Source organism: Molossus molossus, unplaced genomic scaffold (genome assembly GCF_014108415.1).
Source record: "Molossus molossus isolate mMolMol1 unplaced genomic scaffold, mMolMol1.p scaffold_m16_p_4, whole genome shotgun sequence".
NCBI classification, from domain to species: Eukaryota; Metazoa; Chordata; class Mammalia; order Chiroptera; family Molossidae; genus Molossus; species Molossus molossus.
Window position 1 is genome coordinate 17,379,077 of NW_023425377.1, and position 27,867 is coordinate 17,406,943.

General features: G+C 43.7%; 1 protein-coding gene across 1 annotated transcript; it reads left to right on the plus strand.

The window, feature by feature from the left end:
- LOC118643501 (hepatitis A virus cellular receptor 1 homolog) lies at nucleotides 1-25,872 on the plus strand. The gene is made up of 11 exons (XM_036281609.1): nucleotides 1-46; nucleotides 2,131-2,509; nucleotides 5,771-5,860; nucleotides 7,312-7,376; nucleotides 9,903-9,992; nucleotides 13,682-13,771; nucleotides 16,257-16,346; nucleotides 18,869-18,918; nucleotides 22,155-22,269; nucleotides 23,598-23,634; nucleotides 25,773-25,872. Exons 1-11 carry the CDS (start codon nucleotides 1-3, stop codon nucleotides 25,870-25,872), a joined length of 1,152 nt encoding a protein of 383 aa, XP_036137502.1.
- Nucleotides 25,873-27,867: the final 1,995 nt, after the last annotated feature.

Consider the following 27,867-nt stretch of genomic DNA (forward strand, 5'->3'; position numbering starts at 1 on the left):
ATGCATCCTTGGGTAGCCTTCACAGGCCTCATACTACTTTGGACAGGTAAGTGGATAGGTGGGCTGGGTCTGGAAGCTCTGAGCCTGGGGAGCCCAGGGATGTGTGGGTGCGGTGGAGGAGGGTGGATGTGCCTGGGCTCTGCTGGGAGGTAGTGGTCACCCAGTGAACAAAGAACCGGGCTGAAATCCTGCTCCAAAGAAATTGCTTAAATGCCATGAATTACAAAATCTATGGCCGAGGATAACAGTGTGTCACATGCTGCCATTTGTTTTTAAGGCAAAGAAAGGTAGGTAGACAGCTGGGTATGCACGGACTTCTCCATGTATGTGAAAAATAGTACCAGCGTTATCACGGTGTGGGAAGGGATGGAAAGAAGAAACAGGGAGAGGATGGGAAAGGGGCCTGTCTTTCATTGTACATTTTGTGCTGTTGATTGTCATGAAGACAATATAGGGTGTCAACGCCACTACCACACGGGAGAGCTTTTGTTTTTGTGTGTGTGTGTGTGTACATGCCCCTAGCGAGAACCAAACCGGGGACTCTCTGGTCCACAGGCCGACACTCCAACCGCTGAGCCAAACCGGCCAGGGCGAGCTTTTGTTTTTGTTTTTTTTGTTTTTTTTTATCCTCACCCGAGGACATTTTTCCATTTTTTGTACAGATAGAGTGGGAGGGAGAGAGAGGAAGAGAGAGAGAGAGAGAGAGGGAAACATCGATGTGAAAGGGACACATCGAGCGGCTGCCACGCGCACGACCAACCAGGGCCAGGGACAAACTGCAACCAAGGTACATGCCCTTAGCGGGAACCGAACCCGGGTCTCTCTGGACCGCAGGCCGACGCTCTAACCGCTGAGCCAAACTGGCCAGGGCCGAGCTTTTGTTTTTAAGTGGCATAATGTCGTACTTGGTCGAATATTCCCCAGTTCTCTGGGTTCTCCAGGGGAAGTGGGCCTTGCTCAAGTGCTTGTCGTCCACTCATGAGAACGGGTTTCCACTTGGATTTTTAGACCGTCCTCAAGGGCACCACAGCCTTGGCTCCTCCTGGACGTGTTGAGACGCTTCATCTAAAAATCAATCCTGCCCTGGCCGGTTTGGCTCAGAGGTTAGAGTGTCGGCCTGCGGTCCTGAGAGACCCGGGTTCGGTTCCCGCTAAGGGCGCGTACCTCGGCTGCAGTTTGTCCCCGGCTCTGGTCAGTCGTGCGGGTGGCAGCCACTCGATGTGTCCCTTCACGTCGATGTTTCTCTCTCTCTGTTCCTCTCTCCTCCTCCTACCCTACCTGAACAAAAATGTCCTCGGGTGAGGATAAAAAAAAAAAAAAAATTAAAAATCAATCCTGAAGAGTTCATGAGACTTCTGTCTTTAAGCCGTCAGTACTTCAAAGAACACAGTAGCTCCGCTTATTTTTACGAGAGATGGGGAGTGAGGTGACTTCCTTTGCAATAGACATTTTTAAAAATGCAGCGAAGCCTGGCCAGTGTGGCTCAGTGGACTGAGCAGTGTCCCATGGACCGAGAGGTCCCGGTTCGATTCCCGGTCAGGGCACATGCTGGGGTTGTGGGCCCAGTCCCCAGTGGGGGTCGTGCAGGAGGCAGCTGATGTTCCTCTCTCACGTTGATGTTTTTATCTCTCTCTCAAAAAAAATTTAAAACCATTAAAAATAAATAAATAAATAGAAATAGCAGTAAAAAGTTAATTGCATGGAATTTTCATATGTATTTCTAGGAGGGGAAAAGCAACATGTATACATTATGGTTTAATAAGCCGATACGTGTCAAACACAGAATGAAATACATGCTCATGTATTGCTAGAGTGCCATTTGGTTCAAACATTTTGGAAAGAAATTTGAAAAGAAGACATGGGAAATACTTCTGGTCTTTATCCTGATAATTTCTCTTTTAGAAATTTATGCTCTTAGTAAATAATCCTAAATACAGAAAAAAGTTTATGTGTTATTTACAACTATCAAAAAACAACTGATAAAGATGTATACAGAAAAACACTTAAAATGTTCAGATTCAAGATGTAAAGATCCAAGATTAGAAATGAAATAAATTGCAAAAAGAAAAAAGTAGAAATAAATGTAAAATTGAAACACTGAGGCCTCCTGCTCTGCTTTCTTATTTGCAGACGCTGTGGATTCTCAGGCACGTGTGACCGGCGTGGTGGGTCAGCCTGTCACGCTACCCTGCACCTACTCAACAGCCTCTGAGATCACGTCCATGTGCTGGGGCCGAGGGGGCTGTGCTATATTTAAATGCTCAAATCAACTCATCTGGACTGATGGATACAGAGTCACCTTTCGGAAGGATAAGCGTTATGATCTCCACGGCATCATTCCCCGGGGGAATGTGTCCTTGACCATAGAGGATGCAGCTGAGTCTGACAGTGGCACCTATTGTTGCCGCGTTGAGCACACTGGGTGGTTTAATGATTTGAAAATCCACGTATCATTGGTGGTCAAGCCAGGTGAGCTTGCCTGCCTTCTTCCTGTGATCACGCCTCGTGGGTGAACGGAGATGTTTCCTGTTAGTAGTAACATTCTCTTCCTTCAATCAAGAAAGGGGGGGGGGGAGTCCTACAATCCTGTGTTTTAATAACTGATGGGAAATAGAATTGCTTATCTGTGTAGAACGAAGTGTTAAAAACAACCTTGGTTCAAGAACGTAGGCTAGAGCATCTTCCCAGCCAGGGGCTCTCTTTCCAAGCGGTGCTCCAGAAATGCTGGTTAGCTCAGGGGAAGCATTCCCTGCTCCACTGGGAACGTGGTGAGCATTTTCCCCAGCTGCATTTATTCAGAAGTCAATCAAAGTTTATAAAATGACCTTTCTTAACATTTTACAGCTAAGGTGGAGAATTTCAAAAGTAAAAATTAGGTAATATTATATAAGATGTTAAGTAGATACATCACCAATTTTGATATTTATCAATTCAACTGCGTTGCCATACACATTGTGTAAAAATATATAGTTTACCCCTACACTCCCTACCTTGGACTTTTTGAAGTATATGTCATGTCATCTTATGTCATAGCATTATTTGTTTGAACATTAAAATGAACCTCACTGCGGCCCTGGCCAGTGTGACTTGGTTGGTTGGTTATCCTCCGGTGCACAGAACGGCTGCTGGTTTGATTCCTGGTCAAGGCACATGCCCCGGTTGTGGGGCATGAAGGAATCAGCCTATATATATTTTGCTTTCACGTTGATATTTCCCTTTCTTTTTTTCTTTTCTTTTTTTTTATCATCCTCACCCGAGGACATTTTTCCATTCTTTGTTCAGGTAGAGTGGGAGGGAGAGAGAGGAACAGAGAGAGAGAAACATCGATGTGAAAGGGACACATCGAGTGGTCGCCACCTGCACAACCAACCAGGGCCGGGGACAAACTGCAACCGAGGTACGTGCCCTTAGCGGGAACCAAATTCGGGTCTCTCTGTACCGCAGGCCGATGCTCTAACCGCTGAGCCAAACCGGCCAGGACCCTTTCCTCTTTCTTAAAAATCAATTAAAAAAAAAAAAAAGACCTTATTGCAACATGAAAACATCTGCGACCCAAAAACTGTTCACCAGTTGCTTTTAAGATTTTTATGAAATCTAGAAATATGGGAAATTTACTCCTCTTGCTGTGGACATTTTAATAGTCTTAACACTCAATTAAAAAGGTGACTAGAGCCCTGGCCGGTTTCACTCAGTGGTTAGAGCATCGGTCTGCAGTCCAGAGAGACCCGAGTTCGGTTTCTGCTAAAGACACGTACCTCGGTTGCAGTTTGTCCCCGGCCCTGGTTGGGTCGTGCGGGTGGCAGCCACTTGATATGTCCCTTTCACGTTGATGTTTCTCTCTCTCTCTCTCTTCCTTGCACTCCCTCCCACTCTATCTGAACAAAAAATGGAAAAAATGTAAAAAATATCCTCAGATGAGGATAAAAAAAAAAAAAAAAAAGGTGAGTTGAGGATTGCCTGGTCTCTGGTGCTCTTTCTTTTTAAAATTTTTAATTAATTCTTTGATTTTTAGATAGGTAGAGAGAGAAAGAGACACATTATTGTACTTATTTATGCATTCATTGCTCAATTCATGTACGTGCCTTGACCCGATATTGAACCTGCAAACATTAACATATCAGGTCGACACTCTAACCAGAGCCACGGGCCGGGTTCTGGTGCTCCATATCAATGAATCTCCCTCCACCAAGGCTTCATTTTGACAGTAGAACCCAATAACTGTGGCCTTAATAACTTCTATCTCAATTTTTTCTAATTAAGAGACACTTTATTTTGTAAACTCCCAATGGTTGGAATTGGCTTGTCTGCCTTATGAAGGAAAGTAAGAGAAGGTCGGTTCAGATGGAGAAAACAGCTGACTCTGGGGAAACTGTATGTGGGAGGCAGTTCAGGAAAGTCAAGGTGATGACATGGTGGGCTACACAGAGATGTGAGGGGGAGGATGGGAAGAGATTACAGTTGCAGCTCTTTTGGAGTTGCAGTTATCTTGATCTGGCTGAATTTAAGAAAATGATATAGAAAGAGATCACTAGGAAATTTTATAGAGCCCACCAATCCTTTGATAGGTAGGTATGTACAAGGCCATTGCTGTGTCCAGTGGGAAGTAGGTTATGAAGGAGAGAAGGGTTTCAATGAAAAGTAACCTCACAGGGTGATCTCATCCTAAATTCCTACCTGGACAGGTCTTGGTGAATAGTCATGCTTCAGTTATACAACTTCTTTATTAAAAATTTGCATTTTTGTTTTAAAGCAAGCCCGGCCCTTTGTTTCTGTGCATCTGGGTCAACACATCTTTCCAATGCCCCGGTCAGACACCTCCTTGTAGTAACCTGACCACCCTTTCAGGACCCTCAAGAGAGCATGTAATCTTAACTACCCTGTAATCCCATCCTATTTGCTTCCTCCTATCTTCATGTAATCTTCCTTAAATTTGCTCCTTAAACCCAAATGCATAAACACAACTGCAAACTATTAGTCTCCAAAGCATTTGTCTCAGTCTGTTGAAATCCTCTGTTTGGCTGAAACACATTTTTACAATAGTTCTTTATGGCTTTGGAAGTTTTTAAGTCCATAACTCAGCCACAGTGAACCCTCTGTCTCCAATAGCCAATTCACTGCTTAAGGTTTCTTGCATTTTGCGCAGGCTGAGTTTACTCTTCACCTTCTGTTACAGCTTTTGCTCACCAGCATCTTTCCTTATGGTTTCTTGGTTGCATCCAGTGGAAGGTGTTTTCCATGGAAGAAAACAGTCCATTAGACAATCTGATTGGGTGTCTGTTCTTATACCTCATGCTCCTCCTGTCACATTTTTGTATGGTTGCTTTTTTCCTCTAGATTTGATTTTACACTGGAGGGAGGTGATTGGAATGGGCTTTCCCCAAGAGGATCTGACTACACCTGAGATCAGGGTCAGCAAACAATAGCCCTGGGGCAGATCAAGTTTCAAACAGACCCACCAACTCTTTTATCAGTAAAGTTTTATTGGAACAGCCATACCCATTCCCTATACCAATCCAGGGTATTCTTTTTTGCCTCTGAACCTCCCAAAATATATACCTTGCAATACAGCTTTTTCCCATTTGCAAACTTGTGTTCGAGACCTCCCCTGTCATAGTCTGGTTGGTCCAAAATGAGAACTCTGAGTTCAAGGGAGCTTAGTGTCCAGTTTGACCTGGGGACAGTCTCCCATTGGAAACTCCTGTGTACAGGCCCAACATAAAGCTGTTGGTTCATGATGCTTGTTTCTTCATCACTTTCATGTTGTTTTCAGCTCCCCCGAAGGTCACCAGTGCTCCAGTAACAACGAAGGCCACCACCTCTGCTCCTACAACTCCAACATCAACACCAACCCTTATGACAGGTAAAATGCCCTGGGTGGTCTGACACCGTGGTTAGAGCTTTGGTCCACGCATCAGAGGGTCACGGGTATGATTCCTGGTCAAGAGAAGTCACCTGAATTGCAGGTTCCATCCCAGGGCCCAGTCAGAGGGCATGCAGGGGGCCACTAATCGATGTCTTCCTCAGATTGATGTTTATGTTTTTCTGTCTCTGTCTCTTTCTCTCCCTCTCCCTCCCTCATCTACTCTCTCTAATAATCAGTAGGAAAATATGCACAGGTGAGGATTAACAACAACAACAACAAAAAGACAAGTAAACTGGTGTGTTTCTGAGGCTAGAAGCCTTCTATTGAGAGTATGAAGACCACCCAGGGCGTGTACAAAGTCAGATGTACAACAATCTAAGATAAAGGTCATTTCCTGGGTTAAATACATGGCCTTACAGTATCCGAGAGCCACCATTCTATATAGTAGGCACCTTCTTGTACCTGTAAGTATTTCTAGAGTGAGGGGATCCAGAGTTTTTTCAAATCAGATCATCAGAGTGTTCGTTATAACACAAGTAAACTCAGACCACTGCACTTGACTATGTAATGAGGATGCCGAGGATTTACCCAGCTGAGCAAGGGTTTATGAGGAACATCCAGGGGATGCAAAAGAGGAAGGATCAGGTTAATGAGATCTGTCCTCGGAACAGCTCTGAGTGGAGAGCATTTAGTCCACTCTGAAGTGGACCCTCCACCAGAGGATAAGATTTCGGCAAAGATAATAGTACTTTGTTTCCTATGTTAAGAACCATACTAAGTCCTTTGCAAGTATTATATCACTTAGTTCTTATGAAATCCTTGTACATTAGAGGTATGATTCAGTCCTATTTTATAGTTCTGTATTCTGACAAGTCTATAGCTCACTAACAATAACAATTGTTGATTCAGTCTTGTTGCTTCTACACTGAGGTGACCTTATCATAGTATGAAAACATTTGCACCCAACAAGTGTTCACCAGTGGCTTTTAGATTTTCATGAAATCTGAGCATCTGGGAAGTTTGCGTTGCTTTCATGTTGATGTGACATGCTAACAGCCTTACATAGCATGAAAGTAGTAGGTTCTTGAGCGTTTCCCAATTTCTAGTGCTCCCTTTAATAAATCTCTTTCTGCCCTGGCCATTTTGGTTCAGTGGTTAGAGCATCAGCTTGCCATCCAGAGAGACCTGGGTTCGGTTCCTGCTAAGGGCATGTACCTCGGTTGCAGTTTGTCCCCAGCCCTGGTTGTGTTGTGCCAGAGGCAGCCACTCGATGTGTCCCTTTCACATCAATGTTTCTCTCTCTCTCCCTCCCACTCTATCTGAACAAAAAATAAAAAAATGTCCTTGGGTGAGGATAAAAAATCTCTTTCTACTAAGATTTCATATTGACGGTAGAACCCAATACCTGTGGCCTTAATAACTTATGTCTGCATCTTTTTTTAATGAAGAGAAACTCTAGTTGGTAAACTCCCAATGTTGGAATTGGCTCTTGTGCCTTATGATGTAAGATACGGTCAGTTGAGATGGAGAAAACAGCTGACTCTGGGGAAACTATATGTGGGAGGCAATTCATGAAAGTCAAAGAGGGTGATGAGATGGTGGGCTACACAGAGATGTGAGGGGGAGGATGGGAAGAGATTATGCGTGCAGGTTTTTTGAGTTGTAATTATCTTGATTAGGCTGAATTTCAGAAACTGGTTCGGACGGAAATCACTAGGAAGTTTTATAGTGTCCACTGATTCTTTAGCCGGTAGGTATTTACGAGGCTATTGCTCTATCCAGTGGGAAGTAGGTTATGGAGGAAAGACAGGGTTCTATGGAAAGTAACCTCACAGAGTGAACTCATCCTAAATTCCTACATGGGCAGGTCTTGGTGAATAGTCATGCTTTAGTTATACAACTTCTTTACTAAAAAATGCCTTTTTTAAAGCAAGCCTTGCCCTTATTTCTGTGCATCTGGGTCAACACATCTTTCCAATGACCCTTTAAGTCACGTCCCTGTAGTAACCTGACCACCCTTTCAGGATCCTCAAGAGAGCATATCCTATTTGCTTCCTCCAATCTGCATGTAATCTTCCTTAAATTTGCTCCTTAAACCCAAATGCATAAACACAAAGTGCAAACTATTAGTCTCCAAAGCATTTGTCTCAGTCTGTTGAAATCCTCTGTCTGGCTGAAACACATGTTTTAAATAGTTCTCTACAAGTCTGGAAATTTTTAAGTCCATAACCAAGCCACAGTAAACACTCTGTCTCCAATAACCAATTCACTGCTTAAGGTTTCTTGCATTTTGCACAGGTTGAATTTACTCTTCCCCTTCTGTTACAGCTTTTGCTCACCAGCAACTTTCCTTACAGTTTCTTGGGGGCTTCCAGGGGAAGGTGTTTTCCATTGGAGAAAACAGTCCATTAGACAATCTGATTGGGTGTCTGTTCTTATACCTCATGCTCCTCCTGTCACATTTTTATATGGTTGCTTTTTTCCTCTAGACTTGATTTTAAACTGGAAGTAGGTGATTGGAATGGGTTTTCGCGAAAAGGCTCGAACTATGCATGAGATCAGGGTCAGCAAACTATAGCCCTGGAACAGATCAAGTTCAAAACAGGCCCACTGGCTGTTTTATCAGTAACATTTTATTGGAACAGCCATACCCATTCCCTGTGCTCTCTGGTCTGGCTGCTTTCACACTGACAGGGTTGAGCAGCTGCCACGGAGACCACAGCGCCCTCAAAGCCCCCACACAGGGTTTGCTGGCCTCAGCTGCAGACTAAAGCCCTGCATATGGTAGACAAGATATTTGTTGGGAAACAGGGTTTTCCTCGTCAGGACAGAAATCGGCCCCATTACAAGTTGAACTGGAGCTCTCAGAGAGAGCTTCCCAGGGTGTCGTGCCTATTCTAAGGTTTCTGGTATAGTTGGGAGAGTTGAGATTTAAGGAAACTTCTTACAGGTGACAGAGTGCCTGGTGAGAAAATATGCATTGTTAATCAGGCCTTATCAATCTGTTTTTGTGCCAAGCATTGTGTTTGTGCTTTTTTTTAATCCTCACCCGAGAACATTTTTCCATCTTTTGTTCAGATAGAGAGGGAGAGAGAGAGAGAGATCAACGTGAAAAGCACACATCGACTGGTTGCCACCCACACAGCCCATCCAGGGCCAGGGCCAAACTGCAACCGAGGTACATGCCCTTTGCGGGAACCAAACCCAGGTCTCTCTGGTCCCCAGGCAGACGCTCTAACCACTGAGCCAAACCGGCCAGGGCGTGTCTGTGCTTCATTGTGGTTTTAGCGGTAAGTGGTTTTTAATCCTACACCCCCCTGACTCTGGGAGGAGTCCCAGTTACTTCCTGTGGTCTAGTCCACCTTCTAGCCAGATGCGAACATTGTCTGTGTCATCTAACATATGCCAGGGGGCACAGGATTATCCTTATTTAGGGTGCTGGTCCCTTGGGAGCGTACCCTCAGGACTGATTGCACTGAGTGCTATTTATTTGGTAAACATTCTAAGAATGTAGGAATTGAACAGAAGAGAGAAAGAACCCAAGGACATGGACTACAGAGTGGTGATAGCAGGGGGTAAACAGGGGTGCAGGCAGAGATGGGGGAAAGTGGTGAAGGACCAAAAAGTAATGAAATATAGAAATAATATTTAAAAAATGTCTTATTTATTCACCACTGGAAAGGCAGGGACAGGTCTTGGCCTAATCCTTTTACCCACTTCACAGTTGGTTATGAAGATACATAAATAAGGCAGAAATGGTTGGTCTTTGTAAAGTGCTTCATTGTAAATCTAGGTTATTCCTTTCACCTCCGAACCTCCTGAAATATACACCTTGCAATACAACTGTTTCTCTTTGCAAGCTTGTCTTCAAGCCATCCCGTCACATTCTAGTTGGTCAAAAATGAGAACTCTGAGTGCAAAGGAGATTAGTGCCCAGTTTTGCGTGGGGCCAGTCTCATTGGATGTGTGTGTACAGGCCCAACATAAAACTCTTGGTTCGTGCTGCTTGATTCATCCTTGCTTTCATATTGATTTCCAGCTCCACCTGAGGTCACCGGTGCTCCAGCATCACCTAAGGCCGCCACTTCTGCGTCTACCACTCCAGCATCAACACTAACTCTTAAGACAGGTAAACAGCTCTGGCTGGTGTTACTCAGTTGTTAGAGCTTTGCCTGATGCACTAGAGAGTCACAGGTTTGATTCCTAGTCAAGGGAAGTCAACTGAGTTAAAGGTTCTATCCCAAGTCCCAGTCAGAGGGCATGCAGGGAGCAACCAATCGATGTGTCTCTCTCACATAGATGTTTCTCTCTGTCTCTGTCTGTGTCTCTCCCTCTCCCTCCCTTGTCCACTCTCTCTAAAAATCCATGGAAAAATATCCTCGGGTGAAGATTTACAATAATAAAAAAAAAGACCCGTAAACTGACGTATGTCTGAGGATGGAAGCCTTTTATTGAGGTGATGAAGACAACCCAGGATGTGTTTTAAGTCAGACTTACAATCTAAGATAAGAGTCCTTCCCTGGGTTAAATACATGGCCTTACAGTATCTATGACCCACCATTCTATATAGAAGACACCTTCTTGTACCTATAAGTATTTCTAGAGTGAGGGGACCCATAGTTTATTCAAATCAGATAATCAAAATGTTCATTATTACACAACTAACCTCAGACCACTGTACTTGACTATCTAATGAGGATGCCGTGGAGTTAGCCCAGTTGAACACAGGTCTATGAAGAAAATCTAGGGAATGCAAAGGAAGGATCAGGATAATGAGATCTGTCCTCTGAAACAGCTCTGAGTGGAGATCCTTTAGTCCACTCATAAGTTGGACACTCTACTAGAGCATAAGATTTCAGTGAAGATAAATAATACTTACTTTGTTTCTTATGTTAGGAACTATACTAAGTCCTTTACAAGTATTATATCACTTAGTTCTTATGAAATCCCTGTACATCATAGGTATAACTCAGGTCTATTTTGTCGTTGTGTGTACTGACAAGTAGATAGCTCGCCAACAATAACAATTGTCAATTCAGTCTTGTTGCCTCTACACTGAAGTGACCTCATTATAATATGACAACATTTGCATCCTAATAACTGTTCACCAGTTGCTTTTAATATTTTCATGAAATCCAAAACTCTAGGAAGTTTGTGTTGCTTTCATGTTAATGTGGACATGCTCAGTGCCTTCAGAATTTTCTAGTTTCTGGTGCTCTCTCTTAATGAATCTCTTTCTACTAAGATTTCATATTGACAGTAGAACCCAATACCTGTGGCCTTAATAACTTATGTCTGTATTCTTTTCTAATGAAGAGAAACTTTATTTGGTAAACTTCCTACTGTTGGAATTGGCTTGTTTGCCTTAGGAAGGAAAGTAAGATAAGGTCAGTTCAGATGGAGAAAACAGCTGACTCGGGAAGCTACATGGTGGAAGGCAATTCAGGAAAGTCAAGGAAGGTGATGAGAGAGTAGGCTACAAAGAGATGTGAGGAGGGCGTATGGGAAGAGATTATGATTGCATCTTTTGGAGTTGTAGCTATCTGATCTGGCTGAATGTAAGAAAATGATACAGAAAAAAGTCACTAGGAAATTTTACAGAGCCCACTAATCCTTTAATAGGTATTTAGAAGGCCATTGCTCTATTCAGTGAGTAGTAGAAAGAAGTGATTCTATGGAAAGTAACCTCACAGGGTGATGTCATCATTAATTCCTACCTGCGTAGGTCTTGGTGAATAGTCATACCTTAGTTATACAACTTCTTTACTAAAAATTTGCCTTTTGTCTAGCAAATCCTGCCCCTTGCCTCTGTGCATCTAGGTCAACACATCTTTGAAATGCCCCCTTCAGGTTACTTCCTTGTAACCTGCCCACTCTTTAGGGTCCTCTAGAGAGCATGTAATCTTTTTTTTTTTTACTTTATTGATTTATCTAGAATAAGGGAGAGGGAGACAGCAATAAAAACATAGAGAAGTGAATGTGGGTTGGCTGCCTCCTGCATGCCCCCTACTGGGGCTTGGGCCCTAATTTGGGCATGTGCCCTGACGGAGAATGGAACCACTGAGTGACACCACCGGATGGGACCATGTAATCTTAACTACCCTGTAATCCCATCCTATTTGCTTCCTCCTGTCTTCATGTAATCGTCCTTAAATTTGCTCCTTAATCCCAAATCTATGAAAAAAAACCCTGCAAACTTTTGTTCTCCAAAGTGTTTATCTCAGTCTGTTGAAATCCTCTGTTTGGCTGAAACACATTTTTTAAATAGTTCTCTATAGGTTTGAAAGTTCTTAAATCCACCTCTCAGCCATAGTGACGCTCTGTCTCCAATAACCAATTCATTGCTTAAGATTTCTTGCATTTTGCACAGGTTGAATTTACTCTTCGCCTTCTGTTAGAGCTTTTGCTCAATAACATTTTTCTTCATGGTTCTTGGCTTCTTTCTGGGAAAGCTATTTTCCATTGAAGAAAACAGTTCATCAGACCCTCTGATTGGGTGTCCTCTTCTTGTTCCTTATGCTCCTTCCATCACATTTTTTGCTTGCTTACTTTTTTCCCTCTAGATTAGATTTCAAATGGGAGGGAAGTGTGTGGATTGTGTTTTCTCTAGAAGCTCTGACTACAGCAAACTGAAGCCCCGAAGCCAGATCAAGTTCAACATGGCATACCCATTCCCTGTGCTCTCTGGTCTGGCTGCTTTCACACTGACAGGGTTGAGCAGCTGCCCCGGGGACCACAGCGCCCTCAAAGCCCCCACACGGGGTTTGCTGGCCTCAGCTGCAGACTAAAGCCCTGCATATGGTAGACAAGATATTTGTTGGGAAACAGGGTTTTCCTCGGCAGGACAAAAATTGGCTCGATTCCAAATCAAATTGGAGCTCTCAGAAAGAGCTTCCCAGGTATTTGTGCCTATTCTAAGGTTTCTGTGTATAGTTGGGAGAGTTGAGATTTAAGGAAACTTCTTACAGGTGACAGAGCGCCTGGGGAGAAAAGGTCTGCCTTGTTAATCAGGCCTTATCAAGCTGCTTTTGTGCCAGGCATTGTGTCTGGGCTTCATTCTGGTTCTGGCTCTCTTTCTGGGTATGTCCTACACCCCCCTGACTCTGGGAGGAGTCCCAGTTACTTCCTGTGGTCTAGTCCACCTTCTAGCCAGATGCGAACATTGTCTGTGTCATCTAACATATGCCAGGGGGCACAGGATTATCCTTATTTAGGGTGCTGGTCCCTTGGGAGCGTACCCTCAGGACTGATTGAACTGAGTGCTATTTATTTGGTAAACATTCTAAGAATGTAGGAATTGGACAGAAGAGAGAAAGAACCCAAGGACATGGACTACAGAGTGGGATAGCAGGGGGTAAACAGGGGTGCAGGCAGAGATGGGGGAAAGTGGTGAAGGACCAAAAAGTAATGAAATATAGAAATAATATTTAAAAAATGTCTTACTTATTCACCACTGAAAAGGCAGGGACAGGTCTTGGCTTAATCCTTTTACCCGCTTCACAGTTGGTTATGAAGATACATAAGTAAGGCAGAAATGGTTGGTCTTTTTAAAGTGCTTCATTGTAAATCTAGGTTATTCCTTTCACCTCCGAACCTCCTGAAATATACACCTTGCAATACAACTGTTTCTCTTTGCAAGCGTGTCTTCAAGCCATCCCGTCACATTCTAGTTGGTCAAAAATGAGAACTCTGAGTGCAAGGGAGATTAGAGCCCAGTTTTGCGTGGGGCCAGTCTCATTGGATGTGTGTGTACAGGCCCAACATAAAGCTCTTGGCTCCTGCTGCTTGATTCATCCTTGCTTTCATGTTGATTTCCAGCTCCACCTGAGGTCACCGGTGCTCCAACATCACCTACGGTCTTCACCTCTGCACCTACAACTCCAGCATCAACACCAAACATTAACTCAGGTAACTGCCCTGGCTGGTGTTACTCAGTGGTTAGAGCTTTGGCCCATGCACTAAAGGGTCTTGGGTTTGATTTCTGGTCAAGGGAAGTTACCTGAGTTGCAGGTTCCATTCCAGGTTCCAGTCAGAGAGCATGGAGGGGGAACCAATTGATGTGTCTCTCTCACATCGATGTTTTTCTCTCTCTCTTTAAAATTTTTTTTTTTTCCTTATTGATTTTAGAGAGAGAGAGATAGAAACATCGATGAGAGAGAACATCGACTGGCCACCTCTTGCATGCTTCCACTGGAGATCAGGCCACAACCTAACCGGGAACTGAACTGGTGTCCTCTTGGTGCATGGTTCGATGCTCAACCACTGAGCCACACTGGCTGGACTCTCTCTCTCTTTCTCTCTGTCTCTGTCTCTTTCTTTCCCTCTCCCCCCCTCATCCACTCTCTAAAAATCAGTGCAAAAATATCCTCAGGTGAGGATTAACAATGACAAAAAAAGACAGGTTCACTGATGTACTTCTGAGACTAGAAGCCTTCTATTGAGAGGATGAGGACCACCCAGGGCATGTATAAAGTCAGATGTACAATAAAGTAAGGGTCCTTTCCTGGGTTAAATACATGGCTTTATACTATTCCTGAACCACTGTTCTATATAGTAGGCATATTTTGTACCCAGAAATATTTTTAGAGTGAGGGAACCCCAATTTTTTTTATATCAGATCATCAAATGTTTTTATTATTGGCCTGCTTACCTTAGACTACTGACCTTGCTTATCTAATGAGGATGCCGTGGATTTAGTCTAGTTGAGCACAGGTTTATGAGGAACATCTAAGGGATGCAAAAGAAGAAGGATCAGGCTAATTACATCTGTCCTCTGAAACAGCTCTGAGTGGAGATCATTTAGTCCACTCCGATGTGGAGCCTCCACTGGAAGATAAGATTTCCAGTGAAGATAATAATATTTACTTTGATTCCTACATTAAAAACCATATTAAGTATTTTACAAGTATTATATCACTAAATTCTTATGATATCCCCAGGCAGCTGAATATGTGAGAGAATCTGTTGACTTTCTCACTATTAATTTAGCTTCTTTATACTTAGTATGACTTCATGTGTGCCTGCAAAAGTGTGCGGGTTAGTGGACTTGGTTTAGCAAACATATATATGTTTTTTACTTCACTTAAAGCAGAGATTCAGAAGTAAAGATCTGTGTGACCTCCTGAGGATTATTAATATTATTATTAATTGAATTGAGCCTTATACTTATTCTAAAAGTTTCCTAAGAGTTTGAGTTTAGAGTTGAGCTTTACAGTACAGGAGGAAGGTGAACACCAGAGCTAATTCAATGCAGAGACATTTACCTTCACATCCACTCCCTGCCTGTCCTCAGTGACTCTAGCACATGCCAGTTTCCTAGAATATTCATGGAATGGATGTAAGTTGTAGGAGCAGGGGAGCAAAGAAAGATGCCCATAAAAGTCAAACTCGGGAAAGAAGTTAAGGTCAAGTGGTCTTTTGCACAGATCTAGTTGGATAGACTCTGACCATCTGACTTTTTATATTATCCTGTTCTTTCATCCTAAAGAGAGCCGCATCCTGGTACAGGGTTCAGTCTTGGGGGAACACATGACACCGCTTCAGAACATAAGGAAGGGTGATGTTGCAATGTGACGTTTATGGTGGGAAAGAGGACACAGGAAGACCAAGGAGAGGCAAAGGGAAGGTTTGAGGATTCTTGTCCTGCCAGCACCACTAACTTGCTGTCAAGTTCTGTGGGGCTCTGAGGGGAGAGAATGTAAAGATCCTGGAGAGAGGCTTTGTGGTGAGAAATGGCAGATGAGTCAGACAACACAGGAAATGAGTCTTACAAAAGAGTGCGCAGAATGTAGCTGTAGTAGGAGGTGGGTCAAAGTCTACCAGGAACCTGGCTTTGAGGCTTGTCAATCATTACCAAGTCGAGACATTGGGCAACGTAATCACCTTCAAGGAGTTAAATGTTGTGAGTATGTATCCTGTGCTGGTCCACGTGTGCATCTCCCTGGAAACGTGTGGATGGATAACTGGGAACTTGAACAACGTTCAAGAAACCCAGATTGGGGTTGTTGTGACCATGGGAGGACAGATTAGTGTAAACTCCCAACTCTGTTCCATGAAAATGAAATGTCATTTGCGTGGGTAAAAGCTTGATCAGGTGTCTGACAGGGATGCACAGCTGTAGGCATTGGGCATTCAGGGAGATCCTGAGTGTGAACAGTGTGAAATAATTGTATCCATATATAACTACCAAGACCATTGTCTACATCAGATTTGTTCTGATAATGAACTATCCAGAGGGCGGTACGGTGCCTCAATGTTATGTCTGAATAAATTTCTAAGAGAGAGTTCAGAGTAATTTCTAATTTTAGCTTTGTTGCCTACTTTTCTTGGGCAGAGGGGCATGGAGATTTCTCTCTACAAATAGAATAGAGCTTTTTCACCCGTTTTATTTCAGAGACTACTTCATCTTCTCCAATGCAGACAAATGAAACCTGGCCTGTCACTCCACGGGAAAGAAATACAACCAGCTCTTCTTGCCCAGCAGGTAACTCCATTTTCTTTCCTGAAGACTTAGAGCATTCCAATTTTGATAATTATTGACATGTTAAGAGCACATATTCTGACATGAGTGCTGACACTGGCCCCTCTGATCAAGCTATGTGACTTCAACAAATGTCTTACACTCTCTGAATCTGTTTTCATCATTTCTAAAACGGATGGAACATCACTGATCATGTAGCATCCTCGTGAGGATTAAATGAGATGAAGAGCTTGGGACATAGTTATAAGAGGTTAAGTGTCAGATACAATAGCAACTATTGTCCGTGTACCTGACTAACTTAGGTAGCTTGTACGATCTGGGGACATCCTCATGCATATCTCTGTTTTTTCAAATCAAGTGAACCCATCTTGACTCCACATTTATTACTGAGCTTGCTCTCTTGGGCCAGATTGGGGTTACATGGGACCCCATTTCACTATAAAACAGGGAAATCCAGACCGAACTGCTCTCCTGTGGTTACGTTTGCCTGCGCTGCTGAGCCTCAGCCCATCAAGGAGGCTGTTTTGCTCCTGACAAGGACACACAGAGATGGCCGAGGACACCAGCGCTGGCACCAGAGAGCGTCAGCCCCACTCTCTCACTCTGGGCCGGTCCCATGCAATCTCCGCTCTTTACAAAGGGAAGATTGGCCTGTCTTTCCCATGGCGGGGGAAGGTGATGCTGAAGCCTGTCGTCTTCCCCAGCCGGCTCTGTGCCCATGGTGGTTATGCGGGAGCCCCACGCGGAACCCCTTGGTAACGCAGAGCTGGCTGTGTCCTTGTGCTTATCCAAACAGGGTCAAATTTTGCAAACTCCTCCTGTGTACGACTGACTGTACTCAGGAGACGGCATCTGTAGGGGCCCCCTATGGCCTGACCCTTGCCAATCATCCCTGGATGATGGGTAGTTTAAAATGGACCTGCAGTGAGAGTCACAGAAGGATCATTCCGTTGGTCTTAGGTTTATGGTGACACTCGGTTTTGAAAGTGGAATCCTTAGTGCGAAGTGTTACAAACCCATAAACAAAGTGGAAATAGATACGAACACAAAGCAATAGCAGTAGGGGTGTGAGGAGGAAGAAGGTAGGAGTTGGGAAAACTTTTCCAAATACCGTGTCAGTACGACCTGGTGAAGGCAGAGCTTTCCAGGGTGGAACAGACCTCGGAGCAGCTGTGTCCCCACGACGTGTGACTGCTGCCATCTTGGCAGGGGATCGAGGCTCTGGCGCCAGCCCTCCGCTGTGCCCGAGGCAGCCTTCCATGGGCTGCGGCCTCACAGAAGCAGAGTGTTAGGTCTGCTTATGCGTCAAGCAGCAGTGCCGGAGCCCGGGACTCGGGGTGACGGGGCTGTTCTGCTCTTCACTGACCTGCTCTTTTGAAAACAAGGTACATTAAAACACAAACACACACATAGTATTAGCTCCGGAAGGGATTTTGGTTGTCATATGGTCCACCACTCTCCTTCAACAGTTGTATATGCCAGGAAATGATGATGTTATCTCATGTACTTTTAGTTTTTATCTTTATTTTTTTTAATATGGTTTTATTGATTTTTTTAGAGAGAGAGGAAGGGAGGGAGAGTTAGAACCATTGATGTAAGAGAGAAACATCTGTTGGCTGTCTCATGCACGTCCCCGACCTGGGATCGAGCCTCCAACCCGGGCAGGTGCCCTGACCCGGAGTCAAACCGGGACCTCTCAGTCTGTGGGACAACGCTCAGTCCACTGAGCCACACCGGCTGGGCTACTCTTTTTTTTTTTAAATACATTTATAATTTATTTTAATTTTCATTGGCTTTAGTGAGAGAGAAGAAGGGAGAGAGAGCACGAGAGAAAACAACATCAATTTGTTGCTCCACTTATATGTGCATTCTTTGGTTGGTTCCTAAATGTGAGCGACTGGGTATCGAACCCACAACATTGGTGTATTAGGATGACACTCTAAGCAACTGAACTACCTGGCTAGGGCTGACATAACATGTATTTTCTGAAGTACTTCTGGATCAATGCGTAGGCACATTGCACAGAATGTAGGAGTCACGTGCCACCTGTTTTAGGTATCGTAGTGCATTTTACATTTTGAATGTCAGACCAATGTAACGTCCATTCTAAATAGAGTGCTTGGATCTTAGACGTGCGTGTGGCCTCTGGACACTCACTGACCGGTCTTAGCTGGCATACAAACATTTGTTTTTTATTACTTTATGTGGCATTTTTACCTGAATCCAAGAATGGCGTCTGTGCTCCTAAAATTATAGGTAAAACTTTATATGTAATACACTTTTTTTTCTATAAAGAAGATAAAAGGGGTCTATTTTCACAGGGTCCATGACAAAGTTTAAAATCACACCTTACAGGATAAGTTAATAAACACTAGTAACTTGGTATGACCTTTGCAAAGCCGGCTGCATTTAGCCATGTTATTATTCATCTTTTCATCACCAGACAGCAATGTGATTATATTTAGTGTTTGTAGCAAAAATTAATATTTTTTATAGTTGAAATTAATTTTCTTTTTGTTGAGCAGATGGGAACAGCACTGTGACACAGCCTTCAGGTGGTCAACACAATGAAACTGTAAGCAAACTCCTTCCTATTTTATTAGGAATTCTGCCTGGAAGAAAATTATATTTAGAGATTACTTCTGTAAGGTGATCCCGCAGATTGATTCTCTCTATTTAAGAGACACAGAAGAGCCCTGGCCAGTTTGGCTCAGCGGTTAGAGCGTTGGCCTGCGGTCCGGAGAGACCCGGGTTCGGTTCCCGCTAAGGGCACGTACTTCGGTTGCAGTTTGTCCCAGGCCCTGGTTGGTCATGCGGGTGGCAGCCACTCGATGTGTCCCTTCACGTCGATGTTTCTCTCTCTCTCCCTTCCTCTCTCTCCCTCCCACTCTATCTGTACAAAAAATGGAAAAGTATCCTCGGATGAGGATAAAAAAAAAAAAAAAAAAAAAAGAGACACAGAAGAAAAAATCTGTTTGTTAAATAAGAATGCTTCAATTGATTGGTAAAGTTCATATAGATATAGGTAGAGCAGTTTGTAAGAGATGCCTGATAAGCGATATTGTACTCACATCCACACAACACACACACAACAGACTTTCTCCTGGCCAAAAAATTGGACCAAAAAGAATGAACTGATTTAAGGAGAGTGAGTTAACATCACATACTCAGGAAGATTTCAGTTATCATTAAAGGAGTAGCTATCAGTAGGACCTTTTTCTTTTGGCTGATAGAAACCACTTCCTTTTTATGTGTTTAAATAACTCGTAGAAGCAACTATCAAAAGAGTTTGAGGTATGAGAACAGTCCTGGCCCAAGGGGTGAGACATGGCAACCTGGCTGTCGTAATAGAAATTCAGGGAAAGTGGAATGATTGAGTGTAGGTTTAAAGACTTTATGTTGTATATCTTAGTGACAACAAGAACACCACATCGGAGTTATACAAGAAGTTTTAACAACTCACATGCGTAGACACTGATTGATCTGATGGATGTGGGCTGAATTTGTATGTACCTCCTAAATATCAGATCTGTTACTAGGGAAATGGTAATCATATTGCTCTATGGCCAGACATATGCTGAATTAAAAAAGCAAACACATTCCGGTGAGGTGGTGTGGCCTCAGCTACCTGTAGGACAGGTAGGTTTAACATGAATGGAAGCAATTTAGCTGCAAGGTCGTGATTGGCAGTAGCAAAATCATGGGCTTTTTGTGCCTTGATCCCGAGGGTGTCAAGATGTCTCCCTGGTATCTTGAAAAAACCCAGCATACATTTTGACCCAGTAGGTCAACTTTTTGGACACTGTGTTAAGGAGAGACTTGAACAAATGCATGGAGTTTTATAAAAAAATGTGTTCATTGCTGCTATTTATACTCATGAAAATGTTATAAACAACCTCAGTGCTCAATAGTAAGAGATTAATTAGCTCGTCAATTAAGCACACCCACATAGTGCCATCGATAATGTCTAATGAGCTGACTGACTGAATGATCCCCCAGAAAGTAAGCCCTTGGGCTCCTTCTCTGGAGTCTGGCCGGCAGCTCTGAGAACGGTCAGCGGCCCCGACCTGCCCTGACTTTGTGTCTTTCAGAGCCTGCGGAGTCTGCACACAGCTTCATTAACAAAGGCTGAAAACACTGCGATTCAGTGTTATGTTTGGGGAGATATTTTGCTTAGGCCTTTTGAACAGTAGTGTCCGAGTGAAGTGCTAGATATTATTTTTGTAAGAATGAGCTTTTTCCTTTTTTAAAACAATAATACCTTTCAGAAAAAACTTTAATTGATTTTTAGACAGAGAGAGAGAGAGGAGACTGACCTGTCATTCAACGTATTTCTGCCTTCATTGGCTGCTGCTTTATGTGCCCTGACTGGGGATGGAACCCGAAACCTTGGTATATCGGGGTGATGCTTTAACCAACTGAACTACCCAGCCAGGGCCACAGACCCTGTTTAATTTTACAGGTTCAGAGAAGCTAAATAACTTGTTGAGGGTCCCATGGAGTGAGTGACCAGGTGAAAGAGCCAGGGTTCTGACTCCAGAGATTAAGCATTTATGCAGCCAGAGGCTTGGTCCCTCTCTCTGATATTCCACTTGCCTTCTATTAAAATATCTACCCTGTGGGATCTTTTTAGTATTAGAGCTAAGCTATGTAAAGGGGCCTGGCATATTTTAGGCTTATTCTACAAGGGCGATCCTTATGAACCGCACCAAGAGATTTAAACAAAATTCTGCATTTCTGTCCAATTGCACAGCATCAGGGCCATGTCTGGGGGCAGCTGCTTTCAGACCCATTTATAAGACATAAATAGAATTTTGAGTTATAATTAAAAAACATAAGGTCTGTATCAATGACCAGATGCAATAATTGAGCACATTCAAATGACATAGATACCATCACCAAATCAATTTATATATGAACAAAAATTGATTTCTCTTTTTTGATATAAGAAGATATAGCTTATTGGTTTTTTAAAATAATATGGATATTATGGGAACCGGTTTGGCTCAGTGGTTAGAGCATCGGCCTGTGGTCCAGAGAGACCCGGGTTTGGTTCCTGCTAAGGGCATGTACCTTGGTTGCGGTTTGTCCCCTGCCCTGGTTGGATCGTGCGGGTGGCAACCACTTGGCGGGTGGCAACCACTTGATGTGTCCCTTTCGCATCGATGTTTCTCTCTCTCTCTCTCTCTCTCTCTCTCTCCCTCCCACTCTATCTGAACAAAAAATGGAAAAATGTCCTCGGGTGAGGATAAAAAAATAATAATATGGATAATTTACATATAATAAAGAGCACCCTTTGAAGTGTACAGTTTGATCTTTGACCAATGTACACACCCACGTAAATCCCACTCCAAGAGTGATATAAAGTATTTCCACATCCCCAGATACATATTGAATTTCAAGTTCTCTTACAATTTCCCCGTGGTTACAACCTCAGATCGTCTGGACTTACCCCTCATACTCTAGAAGTGGACAAGGGCCAATGAAGGTAAATGTGTCTGAGTACATTCTTTTAGGAAATGTTTTTTTTTTATCCTCACCCGAGGACATTTTTTGTTCAGATAGAGTGGGAGGGAGAGAAAGAGAGAAACATCGACGTGAATGGGATACATCAAGTGGCTGCCACCCGCACAACCCAACCAGGGCCGGGGACAAACTGCAACCGAGGTACGTGCCCTTAGTGGGAACCGAACCCAGGTCTCTCTGGACCACAGGCTGGTGCTCAAACTGCTGAGCAAACCGACCAGGGCTAGGAAATGTTTTCTACCCATCATTCTAACAAGATGCTTTTTCAATCTGCTGTTTTCTTAGCACGGATCCTGGTTGGAACAGGATCCATGGAGGGGCTCCAAGCAGTCGTTGTACATTGGACTCACCATTGCTGCCCTGACGCTGGTGACGATTTTGGCTGCCATAGTTACCAAAAGTAAGTCATTTCAGTACTGTGTCGAGGGAACAGAGGGAGGGTTTAGAGTCAAACTGTCTGGGTCCACGGAGATTCACACGCTACATCATCACACACAACTTCCTGTTTCATAACCTTGGTCCTTTTGTTCCTTAAAAATATTGGCCCAGAAAGAGAAAAATGAAATTTAAATTTATCATAGCAGAAAGTAAATGCTAAGAATAAGAGTTTGCTGAGGAGAGTTGGGATTTGAAGTGCACAAACCACTGACCTAAGTAAGATTGGTTCACTCTTCTCCTCCCCTCCCCTCAAGACCCCTTTGGTTCCATGAAGGATGATGTTGAGGGTCTTACAGCACTCACCCAGCTGAAGGGGCGAAGGAGACATTGGAAGGGAAACAGATGTCAGGGCTAAGGCTGGAATAACGGGTTTCTACAACTAGTCACCTACCTGCTGTGTGTGCATGCGTGTGTGTGTGTGTGTGTAACCAGCCTCCATGACAGAAATACAATCATTCATTTAAAAAAAATTTTTTTTTTCTTTATTGATTAGAGAGAGAGAGGAAGGGACAGGGAGAGAGAGATAGAAACATCGATGAGAGAGAACATTGATTGGCTGCCTCCTGTATGCCCCCCACAACCTGGGCATGTGTCCTGACCGGGAATTGAACTGGTGACCTCTTGGTGCATGGGTCGACACTCAACCACTGAGCCACGCCGGCCAGGCCATTTTTTAAAGATGAAATATAATTATTAATAGTTTGGGGGCATGTGTGTGAGTACACTAAACCATCAATGAACATGAGCTAGATTGCACGAAGGGGCTTCTCTGGGTCCCGCATGGTAAAAAGGAGTTATCTGACGGTACCAGGGAAGAGCCTGGTCTGAGTTTTCTTTGTTTTCCCTTTTTTAAAACACTTTTCTAAATTCAATTTTTCAGCCTGTCTCTGTACAGATTTTGTTTATAGTAAAGAATAACAACCCTGGCCAGGTGGCTCGATTGTTTGAGTGCTGTCCCATATACCAAAAGTATTCGGGTGCAATTTCAAGTCAGTGCACATGCCTAGGTTGTGGGCTTGGTCCCCAGTTGGTGTGACAGAGCACATGGGAGGGCAACAGATCACTGATTCTCCATCACAGACGAGTTTCTCTCTTTGTCTCTTTCTCTCCTTTCTTCTCTCTAAACATCAAGTGAAACAATCCAAAACAAACACACAGAGAACCCCCATATTCTTCAATGAGAATTAAAAATAAAAGTAATAGCAAAAATAATATACATATTTGGGAAAAGATCTCATGAACTCTTTGGCTGACATGTTTAATTTTCTCTTCAACTCCTCCCCGATTTAGAATATTTATACGTGAAAAGAAAGGTGTTGCAAATAAGGTGAGTTTGAAAGGTTTGTATCAAGGCCTTTTGATGTTTCTGCTCAAGTGAAAATGGAGAAAATGTTTCTCTATTCCTTTCCTCTTCCTCCTGAACTCTCCATTTTACACCCTGGATCCTGAAAAACCTAGTTCAATGAGTGTGTCCATCGCTGTCCGCACCTCCCAGTGGTATCTTTAGCTTTCTATATTTCCCTGGAGTTGAGCCAGGAACTATGGCAGAAACAGCACCCAATCCTTGCCTCTCAAGGTAAGAGAACTAAATCATGATTGAGTGAGTTGTTTGTTTTGTTCTCGATTTCATTCAGTGCCTTGCTTACTGAAAGCCTATTATATTCCAAAGAGATGAAGGACACAGACAAAACCTACAAGCAAATAATCAGGGTCCTGTTGGTGCTTCCAGGCAAATACCGTGGGGATGTCAGCAGGGTGAGGGGCTGGGTGGTGAGCCCAGACAGAGCAGGCTGCTGGCAAAGGTCTGGAGGGAGACACCTCCAGGCTGACGCAGTGCAAAAGCACTGTGGTGGGGCCAGTGCCTCCACTTGTCCCCAGCCCCCCCTTCCCCCGTCGTTCCACCCCTGTCCGCTCTGCTCCTTCATTTGGTTACCTGTCCTCGTCTGCATTTGGCTTATAATTTTTTATAATCCACCCTATTGTCCATATCAAAGCTGAGATCCCCTTACCTTCAGCCACCCCTGTGGTCATCAAAGCAAACACTGTCATGGTACAAAACCACTACTTCCTACCAGTTCCAAGCAGCTTGCTTCATTTAGTCCCATTTGGGCTCTAAGCAAGGTCTTCCTTTGATTCAGAAGCCATCCCTCTTGGGCTGCCATTCATTATTCCTGGTTCTCTTTCGGTGGATGGCAATCTTTCCTGTGTCTTAATTACATGAGCCAACCCACAGACTTTGCCTTGAACAATACCCAGCACACTGTACGTTCTCCACAGACGGCTTCTGTTACTGCGCTCATTCTTCATAGCAATACACCTGTGAGCCAGGCGCTGTTATCTTCACCTTATAGACTGGAAAACGGGTTTAGGAACATTAGGTGACATCCAAGTTCACACCATGTGGCAGATAGAAGACTCAATCTTTGGTCTTTCAGAGTCCAAAACCCATACTTATAGACGACCTGACTTCCTACTTCCGGGGGTAGAAGGAGAAAACCTCCTCTTCCGGGCAGAAAATCCTGGAATACAGCATCCTCTCGTTGATTTCTGCCCTTCACTTCTGACATTATGGATGTTCACTTCTTATTGCTTAATTATAAAAAAAAATACTTTTTTGTAGAAAATGTTGTTAAATATAAAAAGCAAAGAGAGAGAGAGGGAGAGAGGGAGCGCATTCATGATGACACTCTTTGGGTAGCTATCACAGGGACTCATGTTGAGCCACTGACACCTCACCTCTTTCTCACATGTATGACTGGTTCATGGGGAGACCTGAGCTGAGTGAAGACTCAGTGCATTTGGTATCCTTTCTGGGCAGGCTCAGGGAATAAAAACAATCACTATGTACAAATTATAAAACATCAGTTATATCAAAACTCTGCACTTAACCTTTTATATACTTGGTGTATTGTAAAAGTTGTGTAACTTGTGGCTTTCAAATTCTGACCATAGAGTCACAGTAAGATTTTGACACCATGATCCAGTACATACTTATGTGAAACACTATTTTACTACATCCAATACTTTCTGTTCTTTTGTAGTCTCTGTTTATCTTAAATACAGGATGCAGGTCACTGTATAGATTTAATAACCCTCTCTGAAGGGCACCATCCACAGTTGGAAAAACACCAGCCAAACCATTTCCTAGCCACCTTTGAGAATATGTGTCTTGATTTAGTTGTTCGTTTGATGTCTGATAACTGTCTTAGATTTCCCACTTTTGTATTCTATTCCATGAGTCTCTTGAAGGAGAATAGTCTGAATACTTTAGGTTTTGTTTTTGTTTGTGAATCCTGCTTATTAAAATTTTTTTGCACAACTTAATATTCAGAACTCTGGAAGCTTCTAGTCATTTGATAGGTTGTGTGAATGGGGCTCTGGTGCCGCAAATAAACAAATATGCTGAGAGCTGCTCGTTTTCTAGAAGTGATCTGCTTCTCGCTCCTCGTGTTATTCTTTTTGCAGCAAAGAGCCTCTGGCTGAAACTTCACCAAATGTGTCTGCAGTGCGCTACCAGGCGGATGAGACTATCTCCTTTGAGAACGATCTTTACAACGGGAAGTGAGACCCTGCGGCCCTCCAAGGCTTCGTGCCCTTGACTGGGGAAGACAATGACCACCCCCTCCTTTGTCTGGCTGACACAGCCCTTGAGCCAAGGCTTGTCAAATGGTGACTGTCCAAACTATAAGCATAAACAGTGAGCCCTTAGGGACCCTATAACTTAGTCCTTTGTACTGGACATGTGCAGGTTGATGACAATTTGTAAACTGAGCTCTTTGAGGGAAGTGTCTGCAGTTTCTCAGCACCCAGCTCACACATAGTAGGTGCTCTATACGAACCTATAAAAATCGGCGAATAGCCCGGCCGGTGTGACTCAAGGGACTGGGCGTCGTCCCAGGGACTGAGAGGTCCCGGTTTGATTCCTGGTCAGGGCACATGTCGGGGTATCCATCCCCAGTGGGGAACGTGCAGGAGGCAGCTGATCAATGTTTGTGTCTCATATCGATGTTTCCATCTCTCTTTCCCTTCCTCTCTCTAAAAAAAAATCAATAAAAACATATTTTAAAAATCCATGAATAAACTGAAAGAATGTTCCCTAGAACCTTCCTGTGTGTGCTGGGGGAGAGATGAGTGTCTTTAACACTCGTTATGAGATGGAAACAACCTTCCTCCTGTGGCCGGCTGGAGCCCGTGTGCACCTCGAGGACTCTGAGCCCGTGCTGAGCCGCTTGGCTACATTAGGACCAGCTGGGAAGCTGGCCAACCACGCATGCCCAGACCAAGGGACGCAGAATCTCAGCAGGTGGGCCAGATAGGGGTTGTTTTTTAATCTCCCCAGGTGATTGCAATGTAGCCAAGGCTGAGAACCACTGACTTAGAGAGACTTGTCCGGGAAAGTGAGAGCAGGTTTTCTTGTTCTGTGAGACAAGAGGTCTGGAAAAGCATAAACGATACAAACTAACACAGAAAGATATAAATAGCAGCGGGGACAGGTGAACAACCCAATGTGGAAATAGCACGGCCCTGGGTGACAGCAGATCTCTCCTGCGTCTGGCTTCCACGGCAGCAGCATTGTATTGGTGGCAGCCCCGGGAACCAGAAGTTGGACCCTGCCGCACTTTGGCAGGCTTCTCGGGAAGCCAGCCCACAGCTGTCCAGCTGCCTGTCCTTGGCCTCCTGTCCCTGGGCCTCCGAAGAACTAGACGGCTTCCTCCACAAGCTGTAAAAGTTAGCAGAGAAGAAAGTCCCTTTGGCATGTGAGGGTTTGCTCTGAGGTAACCTCTGTCTCACACGTGGCCTGCTGAGAAGGGGGGTGCTGTCTGCAAACGCTGACCCTGCTGAGCTTAATAATACTTGCATGATGACCGACTCACACATTTCCAATAGACTTTATTTTTTAGAGCTATTTAAGGCTCACAGACAAAACTGAGTAGAAACTACATATAACTACCCTCCTCTCCTCAAAGCCTGCAGCATTCTCACCATTAACATCTTTCCCAAGTGAGGTACATTTGGTACGATTGATGAACCATCACTGACACAATATTATCAACTAAAATCCATAGTTTGCATTAGGGCTTAGCTTTGCATTGTGCGTTTTATGGGTTTTGACTAACATGTGATGACATGTACTCACCGTTATAACGTCATACAGAATAGTTTCGCTGCCCTAAATCTCCTCTGTGCTCCACCTGTTCATCTCTCTCTTCCCCCAAATCTGTGACAATCACTAATCTTTTTATTGTCTCTATAGTTTTACCTTTTCAGGTATGTCATATAGTTGAACTCATACAGTATGTAGCCTTTTCAGATTGATTTCTTTCACTTAGCAGTATGAGTTTATTTTTCCTCTCTTTTCATGGTTTTATAACACATTTCTTTTTTTTGTGGAATATTTTATTGTTTGGATGCACCATAGTGTGCTTATTCATTGACGTATTAAAGGATATTGGGCTGCTTCCAAGTTTTGGCAGTTATGAATAAAGCTGCTATAACCATTCATGGGCAGGTTAAGAAGCATGACTGATAAATTATATAGTAAGAGAGTGTTTAGTTTTGT

Excerpts from the sequence above, each read along its gene's own strand:
- LOC118643501 (XM_036281609.1), top strand. The coding sequence starts at position 1 with ATGCATCCTTGGGTAGCCTTCACAGGCCTCATACTACTTTGGACAG. Across the intron at positions 13,772-16,256 it reads AACACCAAACATTAACTCAG|AGACTACTTCATCTTCTCCA; the intron begins GTAACTGCCCTG and ends GTTTTATTTCAG. Across the intron at positions 22,270-23,597 it reads GGCTGCCATAGTTACCAAAA|AATATTTATACGTGAAAAGA; the intron begins GTAAGTCATTTC and ends TCCCCGATTTAG.